The 25,390-nt window shown below is 41.6% G+C and overlaps 1 protein-coding gene across 2 annotated transcripts in view; it reads right to left on the bottom strand.

Annotated features, from left to right (window-relative positions):
* The window catches only part of CHD1 (chromodomain helicase DNA binding protein 1), a 66,941-nt gene that overhangs the window by 1,585 nt on the left and 39,966 nt on the right, over window positions 1-25,390 (bottom strand). The window contains exons 14-35 of one of the 2 annotated variants that reach the window (XM_056849246.1): window positions 22,540-22,728; window positions 22,229-22,391; window positions 20,819-20,971; window positions 20,632-20,703; window positions 20,143-20,292; window positions 17,800-17,948; window positions 16,713-16,809; window positions 16,532-16,627; window positions 14,879-15,055; window positions 14,587-14,744; window positions 13,756-13,797; window positions 11,089-11,219; window positions 9,660-9,798; window positions 9,031-9,181; window positions 7,837-7,959; window positions 7,431-7,562; window positions 6,133-6,390; window positions 5,795-5,935; window positions 4,812-4,990; window positions 1,692-1,788; window positions 1,452-1,506; window positions 111-321 (exon numbers count right to left, since the gene is read on the bottom strand). In XM_056849246.1, coding sequence (XP_056705224.1) covers window positions 111-321; window positions 1,452-1,506; window positions 1,692-1,788; window positions 4,812-4,990; window positions 5,795-5,935; window positions 6,133-6,390; window positions 7,431-7,562; window positions 7,837-7,959; window positions 9,031-9,181; window positions 9,660-9,798; window positions 11,089-11,219; window positions 13,756-13,797; window positions 14,587-14,744; window positions 14,879-15,055; window positions 16,532-16,627; window positions 16,713-16,809; window positions 17,800-17,948; window positions 20,143-20,292; window positions 20,632-20,703; window positions 20,819-20,971; window positions 22,229-22,391; window positions 22,540-22,728 — 3,063 coding nt within the window. The remainder of the gene's footprint in view (window positions 1-110; window positions 322-1,451; window positions 1,507-1,691; window positions 1,789-4,811; window positions 4,991-5,794; window positions 5,936-6,132; window positions 6,391-7,430; window positions 7,563-7,836; window positions 7,960-9,030; window positions 9,182-9,659; window positions 9,799-11,088; window positions 11,220-13,755; window positions 13,798-14,586; window positions 14,745-14,878; window positions 15,056-16,531; window positions 16,628-16,712; window positions 16,810-17,799; window positions 17,949-20,142; window positions 20,293-20,631; window positions 20,704-20,818; window positions 20,972-22,228; window positions 22,392-22,539; window positions 22,729-25,390) is intronic. The other variant, XM_056849247.1, reaches the window with a different exon arrangement.

Here is a 25,390-nt window from a genome sequence, read left to right as displayed (position 1 = left end):
AAGGCCAATGTTTTATGAACTCAAAATTAATTACATCTTATTGAGGAGAAATGTTGGACGGGGATTATGGGGTAAGGACAGATACATAGGAGAATGACAAGTGAACTCACCGGTTATCCTGTTTGTAGTGATCCCAATCCCTATGATCTTTTCCATTGCTGAAGGCAGAATATGGCCTTTTCCTAGAGTCACTTTTTTTGTAGGCATCGCCATGAAGTCTGTCTTTGTGATGATCATGATACTGTGATAAGTGTCTGTCAGAGGAATAACTGTCTCTGCTGCTTTCATCATGATTTGTGTTTTCTTTCAGTCGTTCCACATCTGCTTGCATAAAAAATACAGGTTTGTTCACTGCAGACATTTAGACAACATAAATGACTAGCCTCTTTTAAAAAAAATAAACAAATATGACATTTATGTAAACTAAGCAGTCTAATTTACAACACTAAAATATATACAAAGGAACAAGAACAATCAGACAGCTTCATAATAAAAAAAAACCTAGTGGGGATGAGATTTTCAGTGCAAAGATGTAGGACAAAATTTACTACAAGGTTTTTTAAAAAAAACCTAGCATGTGGGTGACACGCAACCATCAGCTTGGTGAAGACCTGTGAGGCGGAGAGACTGAATGGGAGGTATTGTCTGGAAGACAGGTAAATGGTGACATCAATGTAAGCCTCGAGGTCTATGGAGTCTAGAAAGCCCCTTCTTCAAGGGCCTCCGCATGAAATTGCCTCCTAATGTGTTGAGATGCTCTAAGTCCAGAACTGCTGTCCAGTAGCTCTTTTTCTCGAGCACAACAAATAAGCTAGAATAAGTACTGGAAAATCTTTCCTTCTACAGCTCTGGCTCTATTGCTTGCATCTCTAGCAGGCGACTGATTGCCTGGAACATAAGCATCATTCTGATTTCTTGGACACTGGAGAGAGAAGGAATCTGTCCCTTGAGGGGCTGCAGAGATCTATTAAATACTCCTGAATAACTGTCTGTTGAACTAGGTCAGCTCCTCCCCGGACAGGTGCGTTCAGACTTAATAAATCTGAATCAATCTGAATGCACCTGTCCAGGATGGAGCTGACCTAGTATGTTTTTTCTATGCATTCTTAATTATTGAAAAAAACCTACAAAATACTTCTAAAACTTGTTGCTTCAAAAATTACTTGTTTCTTTGCACTAAGGCACCAGAAAACTATTATACCTTGATAGTATACTGACTGGTGTTGTTCACAGATACACTTACCCAGGTTTGTAGAAATAGAATACTACATACAATCTCTACATGGAACACACACTCACTCTATTTTATTTATTAAGGTATTTATACCCGCCTCTCCTCTTGGCTCAAGGCGGCTTATTTTATTATTTATTTCATTTCATGTTATTTCTTATTTCAAAGTGCATAGGATTTCTTCAAACATCTGAAAACACTCTCTGCAAGAGGTTCTTACCAGGATTTCTTAGCAAATGCGTATTCACGCTGCTGCTGTTTTGGTCACTGTACTGCTGAAAGAAAAAAAGGGGAAATTATTATTCAGTTTTCATTTTTGCAACATTACAACTTCAAATAAATCTTGCTTGATGAGAGTTTAATAACCACTTAAATATTTATTAGAAATATTCAACAGTAATTGTTTATTTGCTGCAATCCACTAATCCAGATTAAGAGCATGTAACACATAAACCATTACCTGAGTTTCTTGGCGTTTCTTAATTGCATGTTTATACAATTTGTGTAGTTTTCTGGCATCAAATTCTGTAAATTTAGAAACAAAAATCCACAAGTTTCTAGAATTGGAAAGAAAAAAAGTGATTTAGTTTTTTAGTCTTTTCAAATGTTAATGCAAATACTTGGTTCTCCATTGTGTGGATGCAATGACACACCGCAATTTGGATTAATTATGGTGGGGTCCATTATGAAACATTAAAAACCAAAAATAAAATTTCTATATTGAATTTTGCAATAACTACATTAAACACACACACACAGGAAATTATATATCCAGCAGTTCTGTGAGATCTTTTATGACCATAACATTTCAAAGAATTTGCGATATAGACTAATTAGAGTATGTATTCTGTAGCATGCAGACCTTTAACTTTGGATCTACACTTTCCAGTATTTAAGAGATGTGCAAGCTATTTACAGGACAGCTTTTCCATCTTCACATCCCTTCAAATGATCAACCATGCCCTTGTGCTATAGGGGAGGTAGAGACAGTATCCCATGTAATCTTTTGTAATTATTATAAAAGAGTTAGAGTATGCTCATTGCTCCACTCTTAGTTATGGTAAGAGGTCATTCAGCTCAACAGCTAGTTACCATTCTTGCTGAGCAGCATATACATATTACTGAAAAAGTGGCCGTCTTTTTGATTGTAGCCTCTAGGACTAGATCCTGGTTGCTGAAAGAACTGTCAATTCCTAAGTTTTGTTTTAAATAGGCCTGCTGACTAGATCAGTGGTCAGCAAACCGCGGCTCCCGAGCTGCACGCGGCTCTTTGGCCCATTGAGTGCAGCTCTCCGCCTCCCCACCCCCTCGTCCGTCGGCTGATGCGGCTCCTCCACATCCTTGAGCCCAGCCAGGCAGAGGTGTCACGCTCCCGCCGGGCTCCAGAGCGCCCCAGGCGGGAGGAGCCAGCAGGCGAGCAGGAGGCGGCGCCCCCCTCCCCTGGCCTCCCCTCCTCCCCCCCTCTTTCTCTCTCCGGCGGGGAGGGATCAGAGGCAGTGGGGAGAGGCGGCGGCCGGCCGCCCAGGCTGCTGCTGCAAGGGGGTGGGGAGAGGCAGGCTCCGCCTTGCGCTGGGCCATCTCGAGGCTGGTGGGGCTCCGCCTGCCCAGCTGTTAGGCGGGGTGCGCCGGGCGGTTTCCCTGCCCCGCCTCCTGCTTCCCCGGCTGCCCGCGCCTCTTTCCCGACCGGCTGTTCCGCTGGGAGCCCGCCCCCCTCCCTCAGCTCCTCTCGTTGTCTGCGAGGGGTGGAAGAGTTGTCGGAGTCGTCGGTTTGTCATCCTGCGTCGGCCAGTAAGTCTGCCGACTCGGGACAAAATCCTCATCCCTGGCTGAGCGTGGGTGGACCTTTGGCTGACCGGGGGGGGGGGGGAGATAGATAGCGGAGCCGGCTTCTTGGGAGGGGCCGTGGCTCGGAGGTCGGCACGGACAGGCGAGACCTTCGCCCTGCCAGTGAATGGGAGGTTTTGCCTTGGATTTGCCACTCAGATGCACATTTTCTCTATCCAGATTCTCAAAACTCTGCATGGGGGTTATTGGCCATTTATTGGCCATTGGGAGGTTTTGCCTTGGATTTTCCACTCAGATGCACAACTCAAAACTCTGCAGGGGGGCTTATTGAGAATGCAGATGGGGAAAATGTAGTGTTTGTCAGTCATTGTAATGATTTAATTTTATGGATCCCTTACTTACTTTTTTCCCTCCTCAGAGGCCATGTCTACCCACTGGCTTTCTTGTCGGTAGACCTGGACTCCGAGCAGGGGAAAAAGTCCCCCTTCAGAGGCCAGGTCTACTAATTGGCTTCCATGGGCCTCCGGAGGCCAGGTCTACCAATAGGCTTTTATGGCGGTAGACCAGGCCTCCAGACGGGGAGGGGGAAATGGCAGGGACTTACAATTTAATTTTTATCAATAAATAAGATCACTATTAAGTATGATATCAAGTTTTATTCAGTGTACCTATAGTTTAATTAAGACTTAAAACTTTAATTAAAGTTTATTAAGTTAATAAACAGTGTACCTACCTATATAGTTTAAGTTTAAGAAATTTGGCTCTCAAAAGAAATCTCAATCGTTGTACTGTTGATATTTGGCTCTTTTGACTAATGAGTTTGCCGATCCCTGGCCTAGATAATAAAGCTGTCTCATTACATTTCGAACATATATTCACCGAATTTGGAAGAGGATGACCATAGTGATTTAACGGGCAACCCCCATCTGGTGGTGAATGTACAGACTGCATTACGACACAGTAGCACAACTTCCTCTTCAAAATGTCATTCCTCCTTCATTCTGAGATACACCCTCACAGAACACTTCTATATGGTCAATAGGCACAATTTCTCTTCAGCACTGTGCCTGCCTTCTAGGTATACTGCCCCACCCCTGTAAAAAAAAAAAAAAAAGGCCCTAACCAAAAGACTATTTAAATAAAGGCACAACCTGGGCATTAAAAAACTTGCCAGGCAGCACTTCCACCACATGCAGCAAGCTAGATGCCTGCATCATACAGGCTTGTTCCCTGAGGCAGAAAAACAAATCTGTATGAATCTATCCTGAATCTTTTCTAAACATTTTTTAATATTCAAGAGAACATTGCCAATAAAAAACAAGACACCTTGCCCTCCCCAAGGAACAGCACACAATGGAGTGTGGAATCTTGAGTTGGGCACAATGCATGTGTAGCTTTTTTACTGCCTCAGAGCCTCTGCCCCATCCTTCTCCCTCCACGGACCTCTATGCAATGCACAGTTTTGGTTCACGGTTGCTATTAGAAACTCTTAATGAACATAACTCTTAGTGCGCCAGAATGAGCAGAAACATGGAATACATATTAACTTTGCTTAACCTCTTTGAAAATTAAAGAACTGATTACATAAAACCCATTGATCCAAGTATGCCTTTTTTGGAACACCACTGGTAACTATTATTATTAGTCCTTCTTTCGTAACTGTTTTGTTCATAGTTTTATAATGTGCTATTACTGTTAATGTTATAGTTATTATCCACAATATTACTAATAAATAGTGTTTAAAAACCAAAAACTCTTTAACATTTCTTTCCCCCCTCCTTTGGAGGATACTTACTTTCTCCACTGTTTGATTTGCTCAGGATTTGTGTATTCTTTTAAACACTCGGTTATATGATCCCCAATTTTGATAAGACACTGTCTAGTATGTTCCAACTGTTCTCTTTCTGAAAGACCTTTCTCAGGTCTATCCAGCTGCTTTAGAGCTGCTTTGACAGGCCTCATTCTTTCTTTGCACTGTAAAAATAATGAAACAGTACCATACAATTCAGAGAATGAAATGCTATAATTTATCTATCAATAAGGCAATATTTACAGAGGAAACCTGAAGACCATGATAAAACTTTGACCTCCTTTTATAGCCTGTTTGATCTAGAAATGTAATTAAATTCCATTTTGGAAATGTACAGAATAACAGGCTTAATTGCTCAAAAAAATTCTTTGTTGAATAGAAGAAGAGTTGGTTGTTATATGCTGACTTTCGCTACCTTTTAAGGAGAATCAAACCGGCTTACAATCTCCTTCCCTTCCCCACAACAGACACCTTGTGAGGTAGGTGGGGTGAGAGAGTTCAGAAAACTGTGACTAGTCTAAGGTCACCTAGCTAGCTTCATGTGTAGGAGTGGGGAAACAAACCCAGTACTATATTGTTTTCCTCAGAATACACCTACAATTTGCTAAATAAATATGAAATTTGCTCAACAAACAGCCATGCCACTTATTGTACATTATACGGCAACGAGCTTCCTGAAAGGCTGGTGTCAAACCAAAATGGGCGTGGAATGCCAAAGCCTCATATCAAGTGCCCTGCTGCCAAGTATAGTTTGCAGCTGCCATTCTTCCATCACTCTTTTGTGGCCTATTGAGAGGCCAGGCAGTTCCCTTCCAGGGCAAGATTTTGGCTAGGAGCTGCAAGTTGCTGATCCCTTTCCTGATGCAACAGATGGCGAATCACATTTTTCATAATACCTTCAGTTAGCTAGTGCTACCTAAGCACAAAGTGTTGGTAAATCTTAATTAGCAGCAAAGAACAAATCTTACTATACTGAATGTCTTCTGATCCAGCTCTTCAGATTCTTCTGATATAGGAACTGGCTCGCTACTTGCTGTTATATGAACAGGAGTGTCAGGAGATGGGGTTTTCTTGGGTTTATCTTTGCTATCAGATTTGGACTCATTTGTCTATAAATTAAAAAGAAAAGAAAACAATTCCTAAATAGACTGTGCCATAAACAAGGACACAAAGTAATTTTAACAAGAAAACAGGAACAAAGCGATTTGTGTACAGATTTTATCACCCCTTTATGCAAAGTGAGGTATAAAATAGAGGTATTACAATCAAATGTGCCACAGGTGAGTGGCTGGAAGAACTCAATTACCCTTTCTTCCTTTGCTGCTTTTTCTCTATGACTGTAATCTTTTACTTTGCTTTCCCTCTTTTCTTTAATGTCTTTTTCCCTTAATTCTTTCTTGTCCTCTTTTTCTTTTTTCTCCCTTTTAAGATCCCTCTTGTTTTCCTTTGTCTCTCTTTTTTCATCTGTCTCCCTTTTCATGCCAAGATCTGCATCAGGATTTTCTTCATTTTCTTTTTCCGTTTTTATCTTTTTATTTGGATGTTTTACTGAAGCCACCTCATCCTATAATATACAAGCACAATGCAAAGTTCAGATAGAAACAAATTATGTCTCAAGTTAGAAACTGTGGACTCATTGTCACTTCTTCTGAACTACTGTTCCATCAATTTGCAGACTGCACACTAGTATCTATTCATTCTTCTCTGATGAACCATTACTGTGTATTGAGGGAGGGGTGAGAATGCAACATTGAGCTTACCATGAAGGCTTCTTCTCATCAGTGGATGGGAAGATATCCTTGTGTGGGTTGTGCCTCCTCCTTGTTCCATGGGCAGGGCATATGCATTTTTTTTTTTAAAAAAAAGGCTTCCACAACCCAAGGAGGTACTCCACCTCCCCAGCTCGACTCTTGCCAAGCTTCAGAGAAGATGGACTCATCTCGGCATAGCCCTCTCAGCATATCAGTCTGTCCTACCCGCAACTGGACATACTGTCCCCTTTGCAAAAAAACTGCACATGCCTTGCCCACGGAGCAAGAAGGCAAAACCCAGAGACAAGGATATCTTCTCACTCACTGATTGGAGAAGAGGCATTCCATTTTAAAATCTAAATTCATTTTCAATTCTGGTCAGCACTGGTAAGTTATGACAACATTTAGATTGGCAAATTTGCCAAGTGCTATCACACGTACTAGGCAAAAAGTTCTACAGAAATGCAAACTGGCAGTATCTCCAGCATGAATAACTCTAAAAAAATATTTCTAATAGGAAGCTTATGTAATGCAATAAAATGAGTGGGGGTAAAACGTAATTTGCCTAAGCAATGATGTTTTGCCTTCTTTCTATACATGGCGGTTTCAGATCAGAGAGCTGATAATCAATCAAGCTTCAGCATCTGCGCTATAAATCAGGATGTCACTAACTGAAATCACACTTCAGGCAAGAAGTCCCTAAACAGCTTTTGGTAATCTGTTATTCTTTGTGCCTTTGTCCTCAGTTCGCGATATGGACATTATCTGGGTGACAAAACTTCAAAATGTTTCACAGGCAAAAATACCAACACTGTCATTCTGATTTTTACAGATACAACTATGAGGTGTTTACCTTGCTGTCCTCCTCTTCTTCTTCAGATTTATCTGAGGGAGGTGGTGAAGAATCACTTTTTATCTCCTCTTTCATTTTTGTTTTTACCATTTTGTTCTTCTTGAGCCTCATCTTTCGCCTCTTTGAGCCTCCCTGATTAACAATAAATTCAGCATGTCAAATTATTTTAAAATAGTCTTGACTGATGCTTCTTTCTCAAGTTATTTTTCCAGTTAAGTTACATACACAAGCAGAAAGAATAAAAAAAACCATTTTATAAAAAATTATGATTTGATATATTTATGTCAATACAGCCTTGCATTTAATTGCAAGATGGAGTAAGCACGGTACAGATATACTAGATCTAGATAAGATGAAGTCGCAGGAAATACTGCAATTAGTTTCTTCTGACAATGCAATTACTTACTGCTCCAGAAAGTCTTTGTGCTTCCTTCCTCGCAAGATCCTTATTGAGTAATTTTATGAGGTAGTCTGCACGAGTCTGCAACTGCTTGGCCTGGGGTTTTTTATCTGGATCATCTGGTAGAATCTGAAAATGCAATTTCAAAAGCTTTCTTTGAAGGATATGCAAAGTTTCATCACCTTGTTAAATAGTAACAGACTAGGGAAGGCTGTTGAATTTAAGTCCAATTTAATTCTACAACTAGGTGCTTGAAACCCAGCTATATTCTATTTTGGAGTGCCTCTTATAGACTTGGCCCCAGAACATGTGTTCTAAGTTTCATATGTAGGGGAGGTTACTACATGACAAGCCTGACACAGAGATTGTTTTGGGTAACTGTGCTTAGAAAGATTCATTGGGTACAAAATGTGGTGGTTCTCACCAGTTCTACAAGAACTGGCTTTCAGTTCCAAGTCGGAGTGCTCACCGTGACCTTTAAAGCCCTAAAATGTCTCCGACCCGGGTACATAAAGGACCCTTATGAACCTGCTGTTTGTTGATGTCTTCTTTGGATGGTATACTTTGGCTGTGTCAACGTTCTGACGTGAGGAGTGCAACGACAAGGGACAGCCTTCTCAGTTGTGGTACCCAGCTGCATCCATTCATCCAACAAAGAATCACCTACATTTTTGGCACTTTTCAAACATTCCTGTTGATAATTTTTTTTATTCTTCTTTCATGTTCTCCCTCTGTGTTCCAGTATTTTATACTATCTGATTTATTATACATGGGATGGTTAGTTGGTTTTAAGATTTCTTGTTCTCTGCTTTTTTGTGCATTGACGATATTAGACTTCTTGGCTTTATGTGTTAGTTTTGATTGTGTTTAAAGTTTTGTCTATTTATTGTAGTTTTTGTCACTTATCACTGGCTGGCCTGGTCTCTATTACATGACTCACTCCTGCCTCAAACAGGAGGGTCCCTTTCAGTGCATAATTCATCACTGAAGAGGGACAAAACTTCTAAAGAAATAAAAGACTGCAACACTTTTCAAATCACAGAAATACTAACGAAGGGAGGAGGAAAAGAGTCCAGAAAATGTGCCTTAAGGGGACATAGCATTTATATTAACCTCACAAAGTACAGTGATACTCCAGTGATCTTTCCACAATCATCTCCTGAGTAGCAGTATGGTGGAGAGATGGAAAATAGGACTTACCTTGTGTGTCAAGTTGAGATCGGGATCCATTTTTATCATTTCCCAGCTACCATATCCATATTCATAGATGCCTATTAGAAGATTGGAGTCATCTTCTTTACCCCAGTCTATATCAAAATGAGCTGCCTTAGTATGACAAGGTATGGTGTATCTAAATGAAAATTAGAGCACAAGCTCATTAGCTTTTACCACTAGTTATTAAAAAGATGCAGAATAGGGTCTACAGAATTACAAAATATTGAATGATCTCTACAAGTTTAGGTAGTGTGGCAACAACCAGGGGCTAGTTCAGGAATATGTTGGGGCAAAATTGAGGGGCAACGGACTTTTTAGCTCATTGTTATCTCATCCTTCCTCCCAAGAGTTCAAGGCAGCACACATTATTCTCCCTTCCTCCATTTTATGCTAACCCTGTAAGTTGGGTTCAGCTGAGAAAGAGTGACAGGTCCAAGGCCACCCAATCAATTTCATGGCAAACAAAAATTTGAACCTGGCTCCCCTCAGGCCTAGACCAACACTCTGAACTACTACGTTACACTAGCTATCTGTAGGTGAAACATTTTAATTTATTATACACTGTTCTAACAGGGCTCTATCATATATCATAAACCAAAAAGTCATCAACTAACCTTTTCCTTTCCTCCGGATCTGAAGGAATGGATTTATGCAATGGTGCTAGTTCTTCTTCGTGTGAGATGACTAGTTTTGCGTTTACCTGGACTCCTGATATTCGGAAAGTTGGGCCTTTAACTTTGCCAAGTCTGCCCCCTTAAAACAAGAATACAGTACAGATAAATATTCCATTTGTTTTATACCCAGTTGCTCCAAAACAACCCAAAGTATCAAGGAACAGGATATATTTGATCACAGTAAGGAAGTGGCAATCAAAGTACCGTATTTTTCGCTCCATAAGACGCACCTGACCATAAGACGCCCCCCCCCCCCAGCTGGCCGTCGGATCGGGGAACGCCGGCTCGCGCCGTCCTGACGCGCCCAGTGGGCTCTGTGAGGGCCCACCCGCCTCCCAGCTGGCCGTCGGGGTGGGGAACGCCGACTCACGCTCTCCCGACACGCCCAGCTCTGTGCGCCCCGCCCGCCTCCCAGCGCGCCATCGAGGCGGGGAACGCCGGCTCGCGTCGTTCCAGCGCGCCCAGCCGGCTCTGTGTGCCCCGACCGCCTCCCAGCTGGCCATCAGGGCGGGGAACGCTGGCACGCGTCGTTCCAGCGTGCCCAGCCAGCGGGCGGGAGGGGATGGGGTCCCTCCGCCCGGCTCTGGGAGTCCCGGATGGTAAGACACACATTCACTCCATAAGACGCACAGACATTTCCCCTCACTTTTGAGGAGGAAAAAAGTGCGTCTTATGGAGCGAAAAATACGGTAAGTGAACTGTAAGAATGTGTGACAATTTTCTACCAGATTCTAACAAGGTAGCAAGAGCTGCCTACATGGCCAAATAGGTTTAAACAGTTCAATAAAATGAAATTTGTACCTCTCTCATATATTGTGAGCAATAACAGTATCTAACCCAATAAGTTACCACCAAACTAAGAAATGGTACTTTGTGATCTGTGGCGCAAAGTACATCTTGCGCTGTCTCCTGCTTGGCCTACGTTTGCCTTTAATGACATGCAAGTTTTATTTTGCATGATATTGTAAACAGCAGGACATACCATGTTTTATATAGAATTCCAGACTACTAAGGAAGCTTCTCCACCCTGAGACAATTAGTGCAGTGGGATGGAAGCTGCTGAGGAAGTTGCCTGATCCTTTCAGACTTCTAGGGCTAATTCACAAAACATTTTTATCTGCACAACTAGTCCAAACTGTCCCTAATTATGCACTGATATAGACAATGATTACATATGGGTATGGCTCATAGAAATGGCTGGCAAAAGTGCAGTTGGTACCAGCTATATCTAAGATGCTATGTTTGTTCACTCAGCGGAATGCCAAAAGTGGCCATTGCATGTGTGGACAGAAAAAATCCTGGTCAAATTCTTTTCTTGTCGCTCTCAATATCTGTTGTAGTTCTTCTGATTGTTTCACGCAAGCTATACCTGCTCTTTCTTGTCCAGACGAGCTATCCTTTAAAGCCTTGATGCATCCATTATGCACTAGCTCTCCAAGCCGTCTAAGGTCTGTCTCAGACTTATCTACTAGTTCAGCATCTCTAGCTATTGCATCCAACCTGTAACAGAACACAATGACAAAATCAAAATCAGAAACGGAAATCAAAAACAGAAAAACATCAATGCTGGGTTATTTGTATAACTCAATGTGGAAACATGCAGCCAAGGCACATCTTTATTCACTTGCTGTAGAATTGAACAGGGTCCCTCCCTGGTTGCTAATACAGGTGGCAGTGGATGCAGAGTGCTTACAAGAGTACTTGGTGCCCCTTTGCCTCTCTTAGTGTTCTGGCCAAGAGCACTTCTTGGTTAGTGGCTTCCTGTTTCCTGCTCGTTTGTTCTGGCAGAAGCTCCCCCACCCCCATTAAATAAAATAAGTAATCATCTTCTGTGTCTGAGCTCATATATTCTTTTGCTAAGGGACTATATATTAGCTCATTCTGTTTACTGACTTCAACAGATTAGTAAAACCAAACTAAGGAACTAAGTAATAATCTCCAATTGGTTCTAGGTAGATATAGGAAGCAGAATCAATACAAAACGAGAAGCATTAAATGGTTATTTATTCTATGAATATAATTATACATGAGAGAAAAATTGCCTTACTGGTCTCTGCTTTCTCCTCTGGCTTCTGATGTTGCCCCACCACCTTTGTGCATCTCTTTCCTTCCACTCCTGCCTCCTCCTCCCATCTTTTTCTTCTCACACTATACTCCCTCCCCCTTACCCCAAAATTGGTTCCTAAGTCCTCTTACCCTTCTGCTGCTCCCTCTTTCTTCAGTCTGATCTCACTGCCCTGCCCGTCGACAGGTTGCATACAGACAGGCAACCTCCTCACCGCTCCACATAACCCCCTCTGTCCCATGCCCGCCATGGCAGCAGAGCTGCCTCAGATTCTCAGGAGGTGCTCAGCATTTTAGCTCCACCCACAGGTTGCTCAGATGCAGGCCTGCCAGGGGATGAGGGAGAAGTGGCAACACCGCCTGACCCAGCAGACGGCTGGATCTTGGCCTTGCGGTGAGCAGCTTCTCCTCCTCCCCCCACTCAGAGAAAGGGGGAGAGAGGAAGGCATTGACTGTGGCTCAAACAGAGATGCATTGTGTGTGCATGTGCAAATGCTCCTCTGTTCTGGGTGATTTTGCCCACTTTGATTTTTCTTTAGGTTTCTGACCTAGGGATTCTCCCCCTCCCCTCAAAGTTTGCAGAAGTCTGTACATCACCCCAATTAGCAGATTTAAGTGACTGCAGATTTGACCATGTTGAGAAATAGATATATTGATAGGAAAACAACAACTAAATATAGTTTCAGTGATCATTCACTAAAATAATTTCAAATTTAGCACCATATTACTGTGTTATGCTGATTCTCAGCAAACACAAATAAGTGGCAATTAAAATACAGGCAACAAGTATTAAAGTGGGCAAGGGAAAAAGAATACTCTGTTCCCTTACCTCTCCCCAAATGCATCTCATGTAAGGAATTATGGAGGATGCCACAGCAACTACCAATCTGGCCTCCAGTAGCCACCCACCCTACCCGAGAAGGTGGACACAACTAGATAATGCAGAGCATCATCTTAAAATCAGGCATTTTCAAATGGGAATAGATGGCCCTTGTTCTCAAACAAGGGCTTTAGCGGGAAAGAAGTGGCAAGCACTTGAAAGCTAGTCAAGCTCTTTCAAAATGGATGAGACATTCCCTACTCCAGTCAGCAGGCTTGTTGTTGCATTCTGGACCAGCAGCTGTTTCCAACCAGCCCTCAGATGCAGCCTAAAGCTCACTGCTCTAGTCTAATCTGGATGTGATCACTAGGGGTGCCCAATGGGATATTACCAATACTATAAAATGCCTGATATTTCTGGTATCGGATCAACAATATTCGACTTTGCAAAAGGTCCTCTACGATTCTGATATTTCCACTCCTGATAATATGGGAACTGGAAATTATGGGAAAGCAGCAAAAGTAGGGAAGAAAGGAGGGGGCGGAAGCATGCCCTGGCCTTCAGCTGGTCTGCAACATTTCAGCACTTTAAACTTTAAAACTCCCTCCCTATTCCCTCAGGAGAGGAAAATTACTTCAAAAGTTATTGTTTTAATTTTTTCCAGAAATGACACAATTATTGCTTTCACTAAATTGGGGGTGGTATTCTGACATTTATTAAACCAGAACGTTTTCCCAATGTGACTTTTCAGAATTATAACACTATTCCTGATATTTAAGGAAACAATAACCATGCCCCTTCCAACCTCCTGATTTGGAATTAAAACAATAATTTTTGATTTACACATCACTAGAGATCACAGCATGGGGATAACCAGGTTTTTTCAGGAAGGGTCACAGCTAATGAACCAGCCAAGTTGGTTAAGGAGCTGTATGCACAGATGAGACCCAAGTCTCCCACCATAGGCATGGATCCAACTTCCCCAAGCTATGATCTTGCTCTTTCAAAAGGAGTGCAGCCCTATCTGGAGCAGTTTTACACCTCAGACCCCCGCTGCTAACCACCAGAACCTCAGTAATAATTATATTGAGTTTCAGTTTAATATTTCAGTACAGTGAAAAAGTAAACGTCCTGGCTCTCTGGTAGGCTTACCTTTCAAGAGGACCCCCAAATTTCTTGTAACTCTTGATAAATCTAACAGAAAAGAATTGGATACGTTAACAGCAAGTTTTAACTATCATTTCTCATTTAAGACATGTCTATAGAATATGCATAGTGTACAAACAAAATAAGCAACATACTGTTGTAATTAAAATTGTGGCAGACTTTTTCTTTTGACAAAATATCAGAAGTTAAACATACACCCGGTCATACGATCTGTCACAGGTTTATACAGATTTACATAAGTTTCAAAAACTGATATTTCATGTTGTAAAAATGAGGTAATGAAAAATCAAGACAGATTCTTTTGAATTAGGAAAACCATCAACCTGGATCTGTGTTTAGTAGCGCTTACTATTTAAAATACGAAACAGTATTATTCTGGCAATTCCAAAACCCACCACAACAATAACTCCCCTCTCCCCGAGAACTGCCTCTAGAAACACCTGTTTTAGCACCCAAAAAGAGTTATTGGAATAGCAGAAAACAAACACGTACACAAATCAGTTTTCACCACCGTACTTGTATTTAAACAAGCATGGAACCAACTTATTCCAGTAGCTCTCTTCAGTGTAACATAAACCCATCCAAATTAATATTCAATACAATACCATTATCAAGAGATCTTCCTTTAAATGAAAAGAAAATATAAACACTGAACTAAAACAAACATAAAATAAACTAAAATACACACTAATAAGAAATAATTTTGAGATTTTGGGTTATTTAGGAGCATTTTGTTCCTAAATACTTTTTGATAACAGTCCAATGAAACTTATTTTGCTTATTTCCACATGTAAATCTTTTCCTTTTGGTTCTTACCTCCTAATCTCAGCATCACTAAATCCCTTGATATTTTCCCGTGGAATAGTTCGTGGTCTTCCACGTTTTTTGGGACGTTTTCTATCTGAGATAGAGTCACTATCTGATCCAGAATATCTTCTACTCCTACGTCTCCCTTCACTTCCATTAAAGCTGATCTATAGATTAAAAAACAAAGAATATAAAAATTAAGGGCCCAAATTTGACGTTAAACATTTCCAGCATTTTAAATGTAATTTGATCTAGTCCCAATAAGATTTGGAAGAAGACCTCTTAAAAAGGTAAAGCTTACCTGTTTTGCACAGTTTCTCATTCTTGGAAGCATATAAATTTCTTCCAGTTCCTTTTGTCTTTCTTCTTCTTCTAATCTTCGTCGGTGGACCTCTGGAATTATTTCCTCCCAGTTCCTTGAGTTTTGTTCAGGCTCCAGTTCAATGTCATCTTCATCCATATTGGAGAAATTGGCCACCTATCAAAACATTTGGTTTTGCCAGAAATAGTTACAAATGCAACTATCATGACAGAGTAATGCGTAAGCAAAATCAAATAAATTCCCCTTGCTTAATACACTTGACACACATCTGTCGCAATAGTGATCCCGTATACAACCAAACAAAGAGTACAATTTCCAGCCTATGGATATAACTTCTGCAGTTGATTTTTTCGAATATCATTCAGAACAGTTTTTGTTAAACTCTGTTTTGTTTTTTTTAAAGAGGGGAAAATACTATTTCTCATTCTAACTGTTCTAATCAAACTTTTAAGATGTACTTAAAGGGCTGTAAACATGGTATGCTCCATGGTTGCCAGAATCATTGAAATTACTGACAACTCTGGAACTTGTTCTGTTCATAGTATGGGAATAATTCCTATAGCCTTTGACCAAATAAGAGTGTCAGCAGAAATCCTGTGGAAAACTGCAGTTTCATTCTCTTAAGAAAAAACAAAATCTTGATAAATCTACCCTAAATATTTTGAAGCTTTGGATCAGAAGTGGTGAAACTGGTAGCAAGATGGCAATATGGAGAAATATGGGGAAAAACAGGCCCCCATGAAGCTGTCATAATGCATAGCTGGTAAAGGCCCAGAATATTCTAAAAGCAATCCCTTTCCACCCTACACTGTACTTACCGTGATGCAATTGAGATACAACTGAGATATATTGTTGAGGAAAGCAACAAGATCCTTCCTTCTGAACAGGACACAGCTACTAACATACTGATACCATCAAGAAATTTGATAATCTGTTATTTAATATGTGTAATTGTGCACTTCTGACAAAACACACTACATTCTTCTTGTCAGTGTTAAGAAGTCCTGGCCTAAAGCTTTGTAGATTAAGATTTTCCTACAGTCATATTCACCTAACTACTGGAGTAATGAGTTTCTACAGTATTTGCTTCCTGAAGAAGCAAACATCCTCAGATTTCTAATGCTGAAATAGGATGGAGGATATCACATTAGGCACAGCCTCTAAAATAATTTCAACATCTTTCCATTTTTTAAACGTATTAAGGAAAAACAGAACTATGAGCCATCATCAGCCTACCTACACCAACAAATAAGCAGAAGAATGCTTGGGGTAGGCAAGGGGGGAATGTATAAGATTGAGGGGTGTCAGTGGTTCCCAACCTTTTTTTGACCAGGGACCACTAGGACTTTTTTGTTCGGTGCAGGGACCCCAAGGTTCAAAATAAAAATTCAGAGAATTTGAAAATAAACTTTAATCATAACTGTTAGTTAAACATTAAACTTAGAATAATATTTGAATATATTTTTATAATAGAGAACTTTTAATTGAAAATATTAATGTATTATGGATTTATAACTTTGTTTCGCGGACCTTAATTTAGTTGTCGCGGACCCATGGGGGTCCATGGACCCCTGGTTGGGAACCAGTGATCTATATGCTTGATCTGCTTTGTAAAATAAAAAAGTGTGGTACCTTAAACTGGGAAAGCAACTCATCTCCCACACTTAACGGGCCACATTCATTTTCCCGGGTTTCAGCCCTCTTCAAAATTTCATCTATATCCATTTCCTGTAACAAAATAAAAAGATATCGTTACAACTGCTAATGTGAAAGGACAAGTAAAGCAAATGTATAGATGACGCACTCTCTGTACCTGTGGCTCCTGTTCTTCACCTTCAGGTTCTTTAAAAAGTTCCTCAGCACCAAACTTTAAGATAGCTGACAGTTCCTCTTTGTTAAAAGGAGCAGAACTAAAATGGAAGGGAACAGTTTTCATTTTTACTCTTAACAGGACTCCTTTAGTCAAATAATAATCCTATCCACCTAAAGGGCTTTGTAGTGCATATCCAATTCACTGTAACAGTTCATTTTCTTTGTCAGATAAGACGACAAAGAGGTGGCTAGTTGGAAATGTATCTGCTTTGTCCCCAATTATGCCCTGGATCCTTCCAGTCACCAAAGCAAATACTGCAGTAACCAGAAAAGTCCTCCCTAGCAGAATACTTCTTCCTATACAATTTAAAAGTTATAGAAGCCTCTGCTTGTTTTGGATCTGGCAACCCTACTCTGTTCCTTGGCCCACCCTTCCTGAGTCTTCAAGACACTCTTGCTTGTCCACTCTCTTCCTATCAATAGCACGCAGAACCATGGTGTGTTTTCCTTTCCTGGATTCCTTCTTTATTTAATTGCTTACTTCTCTCACTCACATCTCTTGCTTTTCAGCCCAGTGCCTCTGTTATCACAAGCATGCTGACTCTTATTAATGTTCTTGTTACCTGGTACTTTCATTTGTCTCATGCCAAAGCTGCTTGTCTGATATCAAACATCAAACAGCTGCTAGGATGAGTAAAGTTTGCAAACAGCAAGATGTTTTTAGCATATATGTGGTAAGCAAAGACTCATTATTCCAGGAAAAGGTGAAGCATGTGTTGTAGAATCTACAGGATGGCAGAAAATAGCACAGGAAAGCTGCTGGCAAGCCAACCACTAACCATCAAATCTCTTCCTCAATAAGTACTAGCTTCAGAAGCCAGGAGATTTAGTCCAAACAACCAGAAGCTACTAGTATCCAGATTTGGCATGGGGGTTATTTAATTTGCCCTATTCTTCTCAGTCTTTGGAAAACTACCCAGTAAAAGGCCTTGATTTGCCTATAGAGCCCATCCAAAGTGCTCAGGGTTACTGGTTTGTATACAGGGACCTCCCTTTCAGATGCAGACAGATCATTCCAAATAATGTACCTAGAAGGAGCAGAACCTGTATGCAGCACAGTCTTTCCTGTAGTGTCCATTCTCTGTATCACTAGATGATCTAAAACCATCTTTTTCTTGGCTCTTTCCAGGATCTCTTCCTCAACTGATCCCTTAGTGACTAGCCGATAAATGTTAACCTATGCATAAGAGAAGAAACAAACAAAAACATTTAAAGTAACAAAAATAATAAGTGTGCAGTTTTATTAAGACTGGGAATAGGGCTGTCAATCTGTAACTGGATCAATCCTTAGATGCATTTCAATATTCAAACAAGCATCTGGATCCAACAACTGAAATATCTTTGCTTTCAGTTCTGGAATAGTGTCAGGAGCTGCAACCCTCCGACAAGGAACCATAGCTGTGCCCAACTTCATAGAATCAGGATAGCTGCGATAGCCATGTAACTCACGGAGTAAAGAACCCAAGCAAAGCAGGAGGTAAGGCTTATCTGTTGAATCATGGAGAACCTCCTTTGCTAAGTGCATTCTGCACCCCAGAGCAGCCACAAGAACATACACTTGGGAACAGATTTCTGCCTGTGGAGAATGACTTTCTCACTTCTCCCCTCCCACTACAGCTACTCAAAATGCTCCTCAGGAACAGCATTTCAAAAGGTGAGAAAGTCACGCTCCACAGATGGAAATCCTTCTGGCCACAGAAACACTGTGCTGGACACAGAAACACCCTGCCCTATGTAATTACTGGGAGAAGGGAGACTGAATACACTGAAGGAGAGACTCCAGGATTCAGTGGCTAGGTAAATACCTGCCACTCTTCTCAGGATGCTTGCTGTGTGTTTCATCTGCAGCTTCTCCTTTTTCTCTGCAGGGGTAGGAATATGTGTAAGTACCTATTACTACATTGCAGCCATAGTATATAAAAATGTGTTGACATACTTGTAGTTACATTCCACCTTTATGCTGGCCTTTGGATGTAGGGCAGTGGCACTCACTCTGCGTCTTGTGAACAGCTACATTCATATTTACCGTATATACCCATGTATAAGCCGACCCGCGTATAAGCCGAGGTGCCTAATTTCTCCCCAAAAATGGGGAAAAATTAGGCACCCGCGTATAAGCCGAGGGTCGGCTTATAACCCCTCCCCCCCCCCCGCAGGCTTACCTGACAGGGCTCTCCAGCGGCGAGGGTCTGGCGGCGGCGCGGCCCGGGGGGGCCTGGGCAGCCTTCCTGAGGCTGCAGGAGGCTGCCCCAGGCCGCTCCCGGCGGGAGGAAGCGGCAGCGAGGCCCAGGGGGACCCGGAGCAGCCTTCCTGCGGCTGCAGGAGGCTGCCCAAGGCCCCTCCCGCCCGGGAAAAATGGCGGCGGGGGCGGGGGGGCCTTGGGCAGCTATCCTGCGGCTGCAGGAGGCTGCCCAAGGCCCCTCCCGCCCGAAAAAAATGGCGGCGGGGGGGGGCCTTGGGCAGCCTCCTGCAGCCGCAGGATGGCTGCCCAAGGCCCCTCCCGCCCGGGAAAAATGGCGGCGGGGACGGGGGGGGCGGGCCAGCCTTCCTGCGGCTGCAGGAGGCTGCCCCAGGCCGCTCCCGGCGGCAGGAAGCGGCACGGGCCCGGCGGCGGCGGCAACGGCGGTAAGTTTCCCCCCTCCCTCCCCCGGTATTGACCCGCATATAAGCCGAGGCCGGCTTTTTCAGCCCATTTTTGGGGCTGAAAAACTCGGCTTAAACGCGAGTATATACGGTACCATTAACCAAAAGAGCCACATTTACTCCCATACCTGGTATGCTTGCAGCTTACCCGTTCCTCTGGCAGCAGCTATTTCAAAGTGGAAATGACCTACCAACCACAAGCCTCACCAGACAAGTGCCTGACCCACTTCCCTAAAATATGGTACAGGCGCCACATTGGGGAACAGTGATCAGAAGAGCCACAGGTGGATTGTCAAAGAGCAACATGTGGCTCCCAAGCCACTGAGTTATCACTGATGTAAGGGAACTTTCCATTCTTCATACTGAAAAGCTGAATCTTTCAGTTAAATATAGCTATAAAAAAAAAACTTGGATATAAGTTAACTTAATATAGCTATAAAACTCCACCCAGTTTTTTCAACTATCATTGTAACAGGAAATCACTTGTTAAAAAATTTATGTTTCACAGAACTGAAATATAAACTGTCAATGCTCCGATTATCACTTTGAGAATTTAGCAATTAAATTTCTTTTCATAGGTTTCATGGGTATCATTAACAGTTAAATAAGCAAATCTAAAGAGAGAAGGAGTCTTGTTCCAAACAGAACTGGACAGCATAAGAAGCAAATTACTCCCGCTGTGGAACATCCAATTACCAGATTAGAGTCCAAAGTTAAAACATACATACCTGTTTCTTTTGTCCAATCCTATGAGCTCTAGCCTGTGCTTGCAGATCATTCTGAGGGTTCCAGTCAGAATCAAATATAACTACAGTATCAGCAGATGCCAAATTTATACCTAGACCTCCAGCTCTAGTAGAAAGTAAAAAGCAGAAATCCTGAAATATAGACAAAGGAATGGATTTAAAACAAAAACTGCAAGAGGTACATCAGAAAATAATGTTTTGATGTTGTGGGCAAGGTACTTGTTTAAATCACTTAAGAAAAAGATGAATTCCATCAACCGGTTCTTAGTAATTCATGTACATTAATATGTTTGTCTTCAATGCAAGTATCAATTGCTTAAAGTTGAAGTGATAGTGTAAGTTCCCTTGCAATCTGAAGTTACAGATGTTACCATGGAGGCTTTTGTTATAGCTATATGTAACAAGAGAGTAAATTTCATTCCCTGAATAGAAAAATAGTACATTCCCTAAAAACAAACAAAAGAGGGATACCTCAGAACCTTCTGCGTTAAAATGATCCAGGGCTTGCTTCCTTAGTTCCCCTTTTATGGACCCATCTAGTCTCTGTGTGGGGGGAAAAGTAGAGTTAGACTGAGATTACTCAAGTGTGTACCCTACATTTGCCATTAACAGGAATAAATATATGAGCAGTCTCACAGTTTAAAAACTCAAATCTTACTTGAAAGGGAAACTGGCGATATTTCAAATATTCAGCTAGGATGTCCAGCATCCGCACCATCTGAGAGAATATAAGCACTCGGCTGCCACGTTCCCTTAAGCGAATCAGCAGCTTGTCTAGAAGAATTAGCTTCCCACTACTCCGGATTAAATTCTTTAAGAAAGAAAGAACGACTTTAGAAACATAACCATTGTACTGCCACAACAGCAGGGTGTGTTGTTAATGAATGTTAAAGGAATGAGCAGCAGTTCAAAGTCTGAAAACATAAATCAAGCATTTGTTGAAGTTAGAAAGCTGTAATTGCTTCAATACACAATTAAAGATCACATGTCTAAGGTTAACCTGTTTCTTTTAGGAAGACAGATAGTGACTTCTGTATGTTACAGTTTTGCAATCCAAGTAATTAACTGAGCAACAGCAACCGTGTACACAAGCAGGCAACAGATTATAGTATAAAACACAAAGAGGTAGGAGTTGTTCATTTTATTTATCCCTTCCCACCCCTTTCAGCACTAGTATTCTCTGATGTCATGACTGTAAGAAAGTTAGTTGAACTCAATGTAAGAGGTAGCCCTGAGATTTTCTGATAATTTTCTTGGATTATTATTGCTTTCTAGACTCAGCATCATTATTTAATAAAGTGTGTTTCTGGTCATGTGTAGGAGTGTGTTCCCCCCAATTTTTTTTGGGGGGGGGGGTTGGATTCTGGTTTAACGGACCCGTAAATTTTTGGAACATCTGAAAAAGCCGAATCTCCACTTTTTTTTTTGCTTTCCCTCCCAGATATTTGAAAATTTTCAGGAATCTTTGTGGGGCTCTTGGGAGGTAGAGGCACCAAATTTGCAGCATAGCTGCAGGTGACTCTCTCTAGGAGACCCCCCAAGTTTGGTAAAGATTGGGTCAGGGGGTCCAATTGTATGGGCCCCCAAAGAGGGTGCCCCCATCCATCCTCTATTGTTTCCAATGGAGGAAAAGTGGAGAGAATAACATTGGACCCCCTGATCCAATCTTCACCAAACTCAGGGGTTAGTGTAAGGAGATTCACCTGCAGCTATGCTGCAAATTTGGTGCAAAGGTATTGCTGGATCAAAATTAGGCAAAGGTATTGTTGGGTCAACGGTTTTAGTTTTTGTTTTGGAAGAGAGTACAAATTAAAACTGGAGAACAGAGATGGATCTTGCCTTTAACTTGGCAGTCATCCAGCATCAGGGACATTCTAGAATTCAAGAAGCCATACTACATATTCACAATATTGTTTTGAAATCAAGTATTCTGTACTGTTATACTATAGTTACTGAGATCAGTATCTCAGACAACTAATTAACAGGCAATAAGCAACAGAAAACTAATACAAAAAATTATATGCTAGGCACATATAAATTGGTTTAATAAGGATAAATGAATATTTACCTGTAAGGCCTCCTGTTTATTATAGAATTCATTATCATCTGGTGGCTTAATGAGGTAGCAATGATTACAACACTTTTTTAGTTCCATCATGATATTCAGAAAGCCTGAGGTACTGCCCTTTGAACCTTTACTTAGGGCTTTGTAGTTCCTTGTTAAAATCCACCTATGATATAAAAATATGTGTTGTCAACAATCAGACTGTTGAAAACATGAAACAAAAACAAGCAACAGATAGGAAGGAAACACTTTATTGCAGATGGCACTCATATCAATCCATGCATTCGGTAGTGGCTTCCCAGTACATTACTTACTTGTAGTACTGCTTTTGCAATGCACTCATCTCCATTCTTAAAATTTGTTCAACTTTGGCAGGCAGAGATTTTTCTACATCTTTCTTAACTCTCCTCAACAGAAATGGTTCAAGTTCTTTATGAAGACTTGCATAGCCAAATTCTCTCCCTTTACCATGTTCCTCTTCGAAATCTTCCCAAGAAGAAAACCTTCAATATAAAACATAAAATTCTAAATTGTAAGATTTAAAATATAAGCATACATTCTGTATTACCAATAAGAAGCTTCACTGTGATGTATTAAATTCTGAAAGTTAAAATACAAACCCAAGAAATATCTAGACTTAAAAAAAAGTTTGCTTCTGTGTTCTATCAAGCTAACAGGTAAACAGATGGCTCAACTATGATTACACGCATACTGTGGGGCAGAGGTGATTCACAGTATGGTTAAAAAAATTACAAGAAATGTCCATACATAAGCATATCTCCAGCTACCAAATACAAAGAACAAACAGGGGGTAGCTATCACCCTTGTGCCATTTGGATGCCGGAGACTGATGCCATGGTGCCTATGGAATAGGAAATTGGCAATATCCAGAAAGATAATTCGGGCCTGTAACACTCACTTTTCCCTTGCAAGCATATAATGGTTTAAATGAGATCTTTTTAGCAACACATTATTTAACAGTAATGTTCTACAGGAGCATTAGTCCTAAGGATTTATTTCAAAATCTGGCAGTTATGGTTGGCCTTGAATTTTTTTCCTTTTGCAACTGTGCAGTCTGCAGTGAAGATACTAGGCCTTAATGCTCCCCATCCAGTTACTATACAAAACAAGTGTATTAAGAAGGTAGGAGAACGATTTCCAACAGAACGATATTTTCAGGTAGCTATCTTTGCAATAGGCAATGCTAACATATGTTACTCATTTTAATTTTATACTGTCAAACCAGCTAGGCTAATTGTAGCTATTATTAATTTTCTCAAAGAGTAACTGGTAAATGCACTAACAGTAAGGTAAAGACAGTGATTTCATAACAGTCTTGATGTCGGTCTCAGAATATCAAAAACTGAAACAAGGAAATGCAGAGAATAAACTGTATTTAATGTCATCATCGAAAACAGAGCAAGAGAGACGGTACCAATAATGTAGGCCTCACAATAGGTTGGGTAACAGGGCTGCACTTACTTGTGTTCATCAAGTGGTCACCTGTGCAATCACACATGAGGTATTGCACATGTGCAGGCCTGCTGTAGAGATTCGGAAGCTCAAAAACTATAGACAATACTCTTTTCCTCTCTTCCACGCTGCTTTCCTACTTTTCCAGCATAAAAGGAGGGGGCAGAATGCCCTTCCCTCAGTTCCTCACTGCCCCTGTTGAACAGAGCTAGTTTTAGAGTTCTCAGCGGGACAGAAGGGAGGATGCATGATTGCACAGGCGACCACTCAATGGACAACAGTTACAGGTAAGTGCAACCCTGTTTTCATGTCCGTGGTACCTGTGCAGTCCCATATGGGAGAGAAGCAATCTGATTTACCAAGTCTTGAAAAGTGGGTGTGAGCTCTTACTTGAATATTGCTTGGAGTACCTCCTTTCCAACTGCCGCATCTTTCCTGGCGTCAATGTCCATGGAATAATTGCTTGGTTCTGTCCAGGTAGAACAGTAAAGCCCTGTGGCCTTTGGAAGAAATACCGGCAGGATGATATCTTGATTTAGGTGAAATTTTAAACTATCTTGGGCCAGAATTCAAGAGGTAGCTGCAAAATTACTTTCAAATTGAACATGTTTTTTTTTGGGGGGGGGGCTTAACAGAGGGCCTGGAGTTCACTGGCTCTCCTGGCTGAAGTTATGGCTATCAAGAATATAGTTTTCACAGAAAGCAGTCAGAATGAGCATGTGGCCATAGGTTCAAAGGGCTTGCCCATCAGTTTGGCCAGCACCAGTGAGGGGCTCCGTTGGCTGATGGTGGCACTCAGGTAGGTTTAAGCCAGGGCCCTGCAGTTACTTCTAACACTCCTTTCATGACAGGAAAGGTGACAGAACCAACGGGATGCATCACCTTGAAAACCAGATCTGTGGCCCTTGGGGGAGGCACAGGAGACGTTGATTTTGAGTCATCTTGCCATGCAGATTGTTACTTGCTATAGAGCCTAAAGTCATCAGTAGGGGAATAAATGGATGGCTCCAGAAACTGGTCCTCGGGGGATAGTTCTGAGGCAAAGTCAAAGTCCTGCTCATTATACAATGACTGATTGTAGTGACAATAGGATTGAAAGTCCAATCCCAGTGCCATCAGAGAATCAGGGTACCCTCTGAATGTTATTGGGGGAATCTTGCATGACACTGGTTGGACCAGAACTGAGAGAGGCATATGGGTCCAAGTTATCGTCATCATCGTATGCAAAGTACAGACCCTCTAACAGAGGTTTCAAGGAAGAAATGGTGGAGTGCACTGTCAGGTCTGACTGTCGTTCCAGTTCCAATCGACTGGACAACAAGGGTTGATGACAGGATGGTCCAGAATTTATAGGTTCAGCTTCTGGCACTGACAGAGCCAACGTGAGAGTGGCTCGAAGGTGAAGGGGTTCACAGAATCGGTGGTTTCAGCAACGGGTTTGAGGGACGGCCATGTCAGAACCATGGACTTACGATGGGAGGAGGAAGATGACTTGGATTACTTCAATGATGCTTTTTATTATATGCTTGTACTTGTTACGAGCCTTTTTATGAGGAGACTCTGAAGCACTTTTCCTGGGAGATGCTGGGGTGGTAGTGGACCACACTTTTTTCAGCGCTGTGGCCAGAGCCAAGGCCTCTGAAACCAGTCTCAGATTTGTTAGAACCAATGATGATCAGCTCCATCTCTCTG

The sequence above is a fragment of the Euleptes europaea genome, chromosome 4 (genome assembly GCF_029931775.1).
Source record: "Euleptes europaea isolate rEulEur1 chromosome 4, rEulEur1.hap1, whole genome shotgun sequence".
NCBI lineage: Eukaryota > Metazoa > Chordata > Lepidosauria > Squamata > Sphaerodactylidae > Euleptes > Euleptes europaea.
The sequence above is the reverse complement of the archived record's forward strand: the minus strand, read 5'-3'. Positions and strand labels throughout refer to the sequence as shown.